At 37.8% G+C, this 11628-nt stretch overlaps 1 protein-coding gene across 1 annotated transcript; it reads right to left on the reverse strand.

Moving 5' to 3' along the window:
- Positions 1–6434: 6434 nt before the first annotated feature.
- LOC102869830 (ferritin light chain-like) lies at positions 6435–6962 on the reverse strand. Its single transcript, XM_006885360.1, has one exon. The coding sequence runs from the start codon at positions 6960–6962 to the stop codon at positions 6435–6437; it is 528 nt and encodes a 175-aa protein (XP_006885422.1).
- Between the last annotated feature and the right edge of the window lie 4666 nt (positions 6963–11628).

An 11628-nucleotide genomic window follows, 5' to 3' on the forward strand; every position in this document is an offset into this window, starting at 1 on the left:
ATGAATAAATGTTACACTTCTGGAAAACAAATTTGACAAATCTTAGTATTTTTCATATTCTTATCTAATTTTATTATAGGACTTCATATTAAATGAATAGTACAGAAGTCACTTAAATGTATACACTGTAACTGTTAATATGTGGTCGGTCATAAATATGCAAAAAAACTATTATTTAATTTTGTAAAACAATTGTAGCTTCTAAATAAATTATATTGTATAATATATATTATTGTTTCACTATTAGATAAATTGCCAAGAAATTTTATTGTATAGAAAAATGCTTAAAGCATGATTTTAAGATTTAAATGCTTTATTCAAAGTCGTATACATTTGAAATAGAACCATATTTTGATTAGGTATTACTGTCATGATAGGAGTCCAGACGAAGGCTGCATAGTGGAGTGGACCTGGGGGGAGGGTTTGTAAAACAATGAGAGAATGTTTCTTTTACTTTTCAAAGAGAAGAGTGAACTGTGAGATGGGGGAGGGTGGGAAGGGAGAAAAGTGCAACAATGAATAAATAGAAATCCAAAGTCTCTGTAAATTTTCATTAAAATTAATAATAAAAAATTGAGGGGGAAAAAAAGAAAAAATCATGAAGTATATATAAGTATATATGAAAAAAAAGCAATATAACCATATTTTAAAACCACATATCCATCTGAAGCACTTACTCTTGGAGCTCAGCTTTCATGAGCTGAGCATTATACTACATAAGTAGTGTAATGAATAATGATACATGGGGAAGACTAATTTACTAGGCAATGTCTTTAATTGGATCCATTTTTATGAATCCTTCTCAGTCAAAGCACCAAACATGTGAGGAAAGCCATGTTGGACCATCTAGTTTGGCCATTTGCCAGAGGACTATCACTAAGTAAACTTATACAATGCCATATAAGCAGCAGAAGAAACCCATAAAATTATTATATACAGTATAAAAAATAGGTACTCATATGTTAGTGGTTTGGAAGAAGTGGCATCTACTTCCAAAATAACTTGCCTCTGGAAATTCTATGAACTTTGAGAAATTATGATAGTTATGGAAAGCCTTTGGGTCTTTTGTTTATATGAATCGGGCTTGACTTAATGGTCATTAACAACAACAGAATGTTAGTGAACCTCTGGTGGCCTAGTGGCAAGAAGCTGCACTGCAATCCCCAAGGCACGCAGTTCAGCGCCATCAGCTGCTCTGTGGGAGAATAATGGGCACTCTCCTCCTGTGCTATTAACTGCCTCTGAAAACCTGCTGGAGGATCAGCTATGAGTTGGTTCCAACTCTATAACACACAACAAAAATAATACATTAGCATGGATAAAATCTGGAAAGAAGTAGGCAACATAAAAAGAAGATGGAAGGAATATAAAGAATAGTTGTGCCAAAAAAAATTAGTCTACACAGAATCTTTTACTAAAGTAGTAGTATATGATCAAGAACTGGTAGTACTGAAAGAAGTTCAACTTTAACTGAAGACATCAACAGTAATAAGGCCCAAGGAATTCATAGACTATCATTTAATGTGTTTCAGGAAAAAAAATAATACAACTCTGTACTTGCTTACCAGTCTCTCCCAAAAAATTAAAGACGACTGGCCAACTGACTGGAATAGATTCATATTTGTTCTCATTCCCACCTAAACAAGGCGGTAATCCAAAAGAATATGGAAATTATCAAACAATATTATTAATGTGACATACAGGTAAAATCTTGCTGAAGATTATTTAAACTATGGCTTGAACAATTTATTGACAGGAAACTTCCACATATTCAAGCTGAATGTAGAAGAAGCCATGGAATGAGAAACATCATTGTTAATGTCAGATGGATCTTGGATGAAAACAGAAAATGACTGTTCCTTGTGCTTTATTAATTTTGCAAAGGCGCTTAACTAAATGGATCTTATAAAAAATATGGTTAATACCAAGAAGAGTGAGAATATAAGAGCATTTAATTGTGTGTGTAAAATCTATACATAGACTAGAAACAGTTATTCGAACACAACAAGAATATATTGTATGGTTTAAAGTAGGGAAATGTGTGTATAAAAGTTGTATCATTTCCCCGTAATACTTCAATCTGTATCCAGAGCAAATAACTTGAGAAACTGGACAATAAAAAAGAACGTGGCATTAAGATTTGAGGAAGAATCATTAACATTATGTAGAAGACACAATTTTGCTTACAGAAAGAAAGACTTAAAGCACATACTGCAAATGATCAAAGACAGCCTGAGTTATACTTCAGTATCAAAAAAAAAAAACCAAACCACCCCAAAATCCTCACAACTGGAACAGTATACAATATCATGATGTTGTTTGTTGTTGTTATGTGCTGTCGAGTCGCTTGCGACTCATAGCGACCCTATGTACAACAACCCTAAACCCTGCTCTATCCTGTGCCAATCTCACTGCCTCTGACACACCCATCCCGATTACCCCAGTCACTGAATCAATCCACCACATAGAGGGTCTTCCCCTCCTGCGCTGTCCCTCCACTCTGCCCAGCATGATGTCCCTCTCCAAAGACCTGTCTCTCCTTACAACATGTCCAAAGTATGTCAGGCGAAGCCCCAGAATCCTTGCCTCCAAGGAGCAGCCTGGTTTAACCCTCTCTACGATGAATCTATTTGTTTTCTTGGCAGTCCATGGTACATTCAGTACTCTTCTCCAGCACCACAGCTCAAAGGCACCAATTCTCCTTCTATCCTCCCTAGTCATTGTCCAACTCTCTGATGCATAACAAGTGATTGCAAAAACCATGGCCTGTATCAGACACACCTTAGTCTCCAGAGACACACCGTTGCTCTTGAGTACTTTAGAGAGGTCCCTAACAGCAGACTTTCCCATCGCAATATGTTTTTTGATTTCCTGGTTGCTGGTGCCAAGAGTGTTGACCATGGAGCCTAGCAAACTGAAGCTGTGAACAATTTCAATCTCTTCACCATCCATCCTGATGCTACTGATTGGTCCAGTGGTGAGAATTTTTGTCTTCTGGACATTGAGCTTCCTATGCATCTGAAAGACATACAGTAAATACAGAAGATTGAGAAATAGTTAATATCTTTGAATTGTGGGGTTGGTAAAGAGTATACATATCAAGTATATATAGATACAATTCAGTATCCAGACTGAATATACATACCGAAGACTGCCAAAAAACAAATGAATCTATCTTGGAGGAAGTAAAACTAGGATGCTTCTTAGAGGTAAGAATGGTAAAACTTTCTCTCACATGTTTTATGCATATTGTCAAGTAGAGCCAGTCCTTGGAAAAAGATATCATGGGGGGAAAAGTTAGAGGATTGACAAAGAGAGGGAGACATTCAATGAGATAGACTAACACAGGTAGACTGGTTACCACAACGGGCTTGAGCATGACAAAGATGTGTGAATAGTGCAGGTTCAGATATTCAAGGTTCAGGTATGTTTTTCATAGCATTGCTGATTTGATGGCACCAAACAACAGCTATAACAACAACAAGAAGATGCTAATGTAATAGACATATATTGTAGTTAATGTGAGGTATCTTTGAGTTTATTCTGAATCATAGAGAACCCATTTACAATAAGACAAAATACTTACCAGTTAGTGCCTTCCTCATAATTGATTCTGAATTAGACACCATTGTTGGAGTCACTTTATCAATCCATCACATAAAAGACTTTCTCTTTTTCATTGATTCTCTAGTTTACTAAGCATGATGTCTTTTTCCAAGTATTAGTTCTTTCTGATAACATGTCTAAAGTATATATAAGATGAAGTCATAGCACCCTCACATTCAAGGAGCATCTTACAGTTCTTCAAAGACAGATTTGTTTGTTCTTTTGGCAGTTCATAGTTTATTTAATATTCTTCATCAACACCACAGCTCAAAGGCATCAATTCTTCTTCAGTTTTCCTTGTTCATAGTCCAGCTTTCACATGTGTATGCAGTAATTTAAAATATCATAACTTGGGCCAGGTATACCTTAGTCTCAAAGTGACATCCTAGCTCTTTAACACTATAGATGTGCTTGGAAATGGGCGTTCCCAATATAAGAAATTATTTGGTTTCTTGACTATTACTTTCTTAAGCCTTGATTGTGGACTCAAGGAAAATTAAATCTTTAAGGACTTCAATCTTTTAATCATTTATCATATCTTTTAATTGCCCAATTATGAATATTTTTGTGTTTTTGATAATGTCTCTGATAACTCTCCAGTGAGTCAACTATGAGTCAGTTCTAACTCTATGGTACACAACACACACACACACACACACACATACACACACACACTCCATGTTGAAGACTTTGGGGCTATAAGTAAAGATGTGTGTGAATGTGAGAATAGCATCAAAGAGAAACACTCTAAAACAACAGTAATAATGATATTAACTCTACTGCTCTTGACTCAATTCTGACTCATAGAGACTCTCCATCATGTTCTGAGGCTCTGATTATTTATGAGTTAATATTACATGTCTGTCTCTCTCAAAGTAGCTGGTGAATTGTATTACGCACTGATTTTTTAGTTAGCAGTGCAACACATAACCCACTAGGCTATATCTAAAATCCTTGTGTTTAGTCTTCTCTGTTTATTGATAAGTATTACTTTTATTTGAAAAAAATTATCTTTTAAAAAGATAGACCATTAGAGATTAAAGCAAAATGTAGCTTTAACAAAATATATCCACAGAAATGTGGGGTTTACTTGAAATAAAAATTTCTTATTTTAATGAACCTTTACAGAGAAGTTAGATTTTCAGTCATTCGTTGTTGCACATTTTACCCCCTCACCCTCCATTCCCCTCCCTCAGGTCACATTTTTTTGAAAAATATGCATTAATTGGCACAGGACAGAGCAGAGTTTAGGGCTGTTGTACAAAGGTTCACTACGAGTCGCAAGAGACTCGACGGTACATAGCAAGAACAACAACAATCCATTACTTGTTGCACGATTATTGGAGGTTCAAGTGTTTTTTATGACCTTGTTAATAAAATAAAAGAATTAAAGTGCTAATTTGAAATGTTTTCTACTTAAAGTATGTTTAAATAATAAAACCAAATAGGAAAAAACAAAACAAAACAAACCAACCAATGAATGACTAAATTATCCATGGTTGAACTCTTGCATCCTTAGGGTGATAATGTACTCACATGCACTAATCTACCTGTAAATTGATAGATTATTTAAGCAATCAGATCATGGACATTTCTTATTTTTTCCATTAGTTTCCTTTTAAGTATTGAGAACTGAATTAATTGCAGGTGTCTTCTTCCAACAGGAGTTTAGTCTTTAAATTATACATGTCAGTGCATCACTTACATCATGTCTCATTCTGTTATTCTTTGTCTCACCATAAACTGTCATAACACAATATGACACAAGATAAATTCATTGACATGGTACAAAATGTCAAGAAAGAAACACTAAATTTAAGTCAATGATTTGGTACAGATACTGCTCGTTATCTGAATTCTTTTGAGCAAATTGGTTGACCTATTAAAATTGGTTCTTGAAAAAGCTGACGGTGAAATAATTTGCAGTTGATCCCCGGGAAGTCTAACTTGAAGCTGGAAGTTAAAAGATATTAAGTGATAGTATAGTGCTCGCAGGGTAGTGCAGACAACCTATATACACTGAGTCTCAAAATATTTGAAAAAATTTCTGTTAAAAATAACTCAAAGTATTATAAAAATGTATGTAAGGTATTGATTTATAATGAAATCATTAGGGAACTCTGATGGCTTAGTGGTAAGGAATTAAGCTGCCAAACCAGAGCACTTGGTTCAATTTCATCAGCTGCTCCACAGAAGATGTTCTATCCCCTCTCGTGTGATTTACTGCATCTGAAAACCCACTAGAGGGTGAGTTGTTCTGACTCATTGGTACTCAACAAGAACAACAACCAGAATAATAGGCTTAGAATTATCAGGAGCTGTGGTGGCCAAGTAGAGAGGAGCTTTACTGCCAACCTGAAGGCATACGATTCAAATCTATCAGCTACTTTGTTAGAAAATGATGGAAAAACCTCCTAGTATGCACTGCCTCTTAAAACCCACTGGAAAGTCAGCCATGAGTCATTTCTAACTCAACAGAAAAGAACATTTTAGGGAGTCCAGATTTTTTTGACCATGAAAGATAATAAATTTTAAATAATGACAATCAAGCAGTGTTGTAAAACATGATCCAGGTTAAACAAAATAGGTCATGTGTTAAAGATAGCTGGCAGAATGACATTGCCCCCTCTAAACAAGCATCTTCAATGTTAATTCTTTTTTTTTTTTTTTCAGCTGTTGCAAAGAGCTTTATTGTTTCATTTGGTCCAAGGCTTGGGTGAAGGGCTTCTGGGTGGATAAGATTCTACATCAGGGTGGGATAGAGAAGCTTGCTGCTGTTGGCAGGAGGACACAGAGGTTTCCCCCTGCAAGTCCCCGCAGACCCCTCCCTAGTCGTGCTTGAGGGTGAGACGTTCAAAGAGATACTCGCCCAGCCCAGCCTGGGGGCCGCCGAGTCTCCTAATGTTGGTCAGATGGTCACCCATCTTCTTCAGCAGTTTCACTTCCTCGTCCAGGAAGTGGTTCTCAAGAAAGTCACAGAGATGGGGGTCAGTGTGGGCGGAACCCACGGCGTGCAGATCCAGAAGGGCCTGGCTTAGGTTCTTCTCCAAGGCCAGAGCTGCTTGCATAGCGTCCAGGATTTCACCCCACTCATCCTGGGATGGCTTCTGGATATCTTGGAAGAGGACTCGCCCGCCGCGCTGGTTTTGTAGCTTCAAGAGCCGCTCGGCACCCTCGTGCTTCTCACTCTCCAACTCGCGGAAGAAGTGCCCCACGGCTTCCAAGACCACATCACCTCTGTCAAAATAAAAACCCAGAGAGAGGTAGGTGTAAGAGGCCTGCAGGTGCAGGTTGACCAGACGGTTGACGCCAGCTTCTGCTTCGGCGGAATAATTTTGACGGATCTGAGAGCTCATAGTTGGTGGAGGTTTTGGAGCTAACAAAAAAAACCAAAACGGTGTTAGCTGGTCCCGAAAATAGGAGATGGTTGAGATGATCCCGAGGTTACGCCTGGAGGTGACGTTGGAGGGTAGTCGGAGGTTGGAAGGGGGGAAGTCACCGGGTGTGTTCCGTCCAAACACTGTTGAAGCAAGAGACAGATCCACGGGACCGCTGGGGAACTCAGTGTTAATTCTTAACAGTCATTCTGTTCACATTTTCAAGATTTAATACTACAAAATCAGGGAACACAGAAACACATGAGAGGAAGAACAGTATGAAAGAAATATATGATTAAGTTTTATACATATGACAACAATCTGGAACAAGAGAAGAATTGAAAATGGGACTGGGAGAGGACAAAGGTAGGATGAGGGAAGAAACTGCAGCAATGAATTAAAAAAAAATCGGGGAAGAATGTATCTTTCAAGTGAATTTCTATTTTACTGTCATGGTTTTCTACATTATCACATTACCATCAATTCTACTACTGACATAGAAATAATGTTATTGTAATACACTGTTGAGTCATTTGTGACCTATAATGACCCTATGTACTACAGCCCCCAAAACTGCTCTGTCCTGTGCCAATTTTACTGTCTTTGACACACCTACCCTCTTTACCCTATCACTGTATCAATCCATCTTATCAATGATCTCCCTCTCTTTCTCTGTCCCTCCTCCCTTCCAAGTGTGATTTCCCTGTCTAAGGACCAATATGCCCTTGCAACATGCCCGAAGTATATCACACGAAGTCCCAGAATACTTGCCTCTGAACAGTAGCCTGGTTTCAACGTTTTTGGATAAACCTGTTTGTTCTCCTGGAAGTTCATGCTATATTCAACACTCTTCTCCAGCACCACAGCTCAAAGAATTCTCTTTCTATCATCTCTAATCACTGTGCAGCACCCTGAAGCTTAACAAGCAATTGCGAAGACTATGGCCTAGATCAGACACACCTTGGTCTCCAGACTGACGTCATCACTCTTCAGTACTCTGGAGAGGTCCTTGACATCTGACTTTTCCAGTGCAATTAATCTATTGATTTCCTGGCTGCTGGTACCAAGAGTATTGATTGTGGAGCAAGAAAACTAAAGCTGTTAACAATCTTAATCTCTTCACCATCTATCATAATACTACCAATTGGTCCAGTGGTGAGAATCTGTTTTCTTGATGTTGAGCTTCAATCCATATTGAAGTCCTTGACCTTCTACAGCAAGTGCTTTAGGGCCTCCTCAGTTTCAGCAAGCAGGGTTGTGTCATCTGCATAATACAGGTTGTTGATGAATCTTCCTCCAATCCTGGTACCACATTCCTCCTCATAGAGCCCTGCCTCTTGGATAATCTGTTCTGCATACAGATTGGAAAGGTATGGAGACAAAATACATCTCTGGTGTACACCCTTCCAAATTTTGATCCATTCAGTGTCTCCTTGCTTCATTCTTATAACTGCCTACTGGTCCAAGTATATGTTTCACATAAGCACAAACAAAATGTTCTGTGTTTTCCACTCTTCTCAGAGTTAGCCACCAGATTGTTGTGACCCACACGGTCAAATGCCTTTGCATAGTCAATGAAATACAGATAGATATTCCACTGGTATTCTCTCCTTTCAGCCAAGATCCATCTATCATTAGCTATAATATCCCTAGTACCACGACCCCTTCTAAACCCAGCCTGTACTTCTGGCAGTTCTCTGTTGATGTACTGCTCCAGTCATTTTTGGATAATTTTCAGCAGAATCTTACTTGTGTGTGAGATTAATGATATTGTTTGATAATTTCCACACTCTGTCATGTCACCTTTCTTTGGAATGGGAACAAATATAGATCTTTTCCAGTCAGCTGGCCATGTGGTTGTCCTCCAGATTTCTTGGCACAACTTAGTGAGCTGATCCAGGGCAGTGTCTGTTTATTGAAATATGCCAACTGAGATGTTGTCAATTCCTGTAGCTTTGTTGGGTTGGGTTTTTTGTTTTGTTTTGTTTTTCCCCCAATTCCTTAATCACCACAGGCTTTTGCTTATACATTGTTTCATGAAATTCTTCTGTGTCAGCCAATTCCTTCTGGTATGTGACTGTACTTCTTCCATCTTTTCTCAATGCTTCTTAGAGCATTTAATACTCTGCTCAAAGCATGTTTAAGTATTCCAACTCCTGGCTTAAATTTGTTTCTCAATTCCTTCTGCTTAAGAAATGCTGAGCGAGTTCAGCCCTTTTGATTTTCTGACTCTTTGCACATTTCATTATAATACTTCATAATTTTCATTATAATACTTTGTTTTGTCTTCCTGCACAGCCCTTTGAAATCTTCTTTTCAGCTCCTTAATTTCTTAATTTCTTCCTTTGGCTTTGACTTCTCAGTGCTCTCGTCCAATATTCAGAGTCTCTTCTTACATCCATTTTTGTCTTTTCTTCCTCCTTTGCCTCTGTAATGACTTTACATTCTTCATGGATGATATTCTTGACAGCTTCTCACAGCTCATTTGGTCTTTACTCACTGGTGTTCAAGATCTCAGACCTATTCCTGAGATGGTTTTGAAATTTGAGTGAGATAGATTTAAGGTCAAATTTTAGTTCCTGTGGAGCTGAATTCATTTTCCTCAACTTCAGCTTGAATTTGCATATGAGTTGTTGGTAGTCTGCTCCACAATCACCACCTGATTTAGTTTTCACAGCTCATATTGAGCTTCCCCAGTGATTCTTTCCACGCCCTCTTTGATCTTAAAAACTACTATACAGCATGGTATTGGTACAATGACAGGTACATAGACCAATGGAAAAGAATTAAGAACCCAGAAATGGACCCATCTATTTAAATGGCCAACAGATACAATCACATCTGCAAAAAATGGTTATGGTAAAACTGGATTGCTACCTGCTGAAAGCTGAGATAGGATCCACATCTCACACCATACACAAAAATTAATTCAAGGTGGATCAGAGTCCTATAGGTAAAGCCCCAAACCATAAAGAGCTTAAGGACAAAGTGGGACCAAGCTTGGATGGCGTAGTCTGTGGTATAAATTGGCTGAAAAATACAGTCAGAAATATACAGTCAGGAGAGGATAGCATAAATGAATGCTTCTGCTATGAGTTGTGCTCAACTTGATGGCCGTCAACCAACAACAACAAAGAGTAAATCCCTAGGCTCATCAAAATTTTTTCTCAACAGGGTGAAAAGAATACCTACTAACTAGAAAAATGCAGTTGGCAATATCATTTCAGACAAGGGTCTCATAACAAAAGTTTACAGAATACTGTAGGGTCTTCACAAAAAAATACTGATAACCCTATTATAAAATTAGAAAAAGGCATGGAAAGACTTTTCACAGAGGAAGATATTCAGATGGCCAACATACACATGAACAAATGCTCAAAATCATTGGCAATAAGAGATCATCAAAACTACCATGAGATTAAATTTCATCTCAATGCACTGGCAAAGTTGAACAGACCAGCAAGCAAGAAATGTTGGAGAAGATGTGAGGAGACAGGTACTGGAATGCATTGTTGGTAGGACTATAAAATGGTACAACCACTCTGGAAGGCAGTTTAGCATTTCCTCAAAAAAGATGAACATAGAGCTCCATATTACTCAGCTAATCCACTGCTGGAATAAATTAGAACTGAGACACAAATGAACATTTATACAATGTTTGTAACAGATTCCTCACAATTTCAAAAACATGGACACATTCCAAATATCGAACCACAGTCAAATGTATTCAGAAATTATGGTACATACATACGATGGAACTCTATGTAGCACTCAGGAACAGTGATTTCAAAAACTACTACATAACTTGGCAAAAACTGGAGAATGTTATGCTGAGTGAACTAATTCAATTTCAGAAGAACAAATACTCTCTAAGACCATTATTGTAAAATTGAAGAATAACTAGTAAATGTGTATTGGAAACCAAGAAGGGAAGGAGTAGAAGCAGAGAAGTGAGATGGGCAGAGGAGAAATCATAGGGTGGTACAATTTAATGGGTGGAGGTTGGAGGATAAAGGAAATTGGAAGGATCTAGCAGGGACCTGAAAAGATGGGGTAATGGTGAGCATAGTTCAGTGGGGCTTAAGTTTACAAAACACAATGTATGAGAATGATTGTATGGGATACAAGGTGAATGAAGGAAAAATTAAAATAGCGTATATAAATTGTGTATACAAAACAATTGTTGTTGTTAAGTGCTGTCGAGTCGCAGGCAACTCATAGCGACCCTATGAAGGAGAGTCCTCGATGCTTGGGTGCCTTTCATCCTCTCTCCAGGTTTATAGGGTTTCCAGAAGCAAGCTATTATGGAAGTGGATGCCACTCCTCCTTCTAACCTTTTTTAATTGGGGAACTCCACCCATCTCTCTGTAAATTTTTTTAAAAGTTTTGGATGGATTATGCAGAGATATATAAGTCAGTCAATATTTTTTAGAGAAATGAGGTAATCAACTATTTCAGTAATTCATGAAAGGACAAAAAGAATTCTTCTATATTAGTTCATATACAAAATTTGTATTTGTTCTGTTTCATTTATATACACTGTGTTTCACATATTCCTCTATATGGTCATTCCTATACATTGCGTTGGATAAAATTGTTCATCATTGATCTGTACCCATTACCTCACCTTTTCAGATCCCCACTG

Source organism: Elephantulus edwardii, unplaced genomic scaffold, assembly GCF_000299155.1.
Source record: "Elephantulus edwardii isolate Elephantulus edwardi_28Jun2011 unplaced genomic scaffold, EleEdw1.0 scaffold00043, whole genome shotgun sequence".
Classification (NCBI taxonomy): Eukaryota; Metazoa; Chordata; class Mammalia; order Macroscelidea; family Macroscelididae; genus Elephantulus; species Elephantulus edwardii.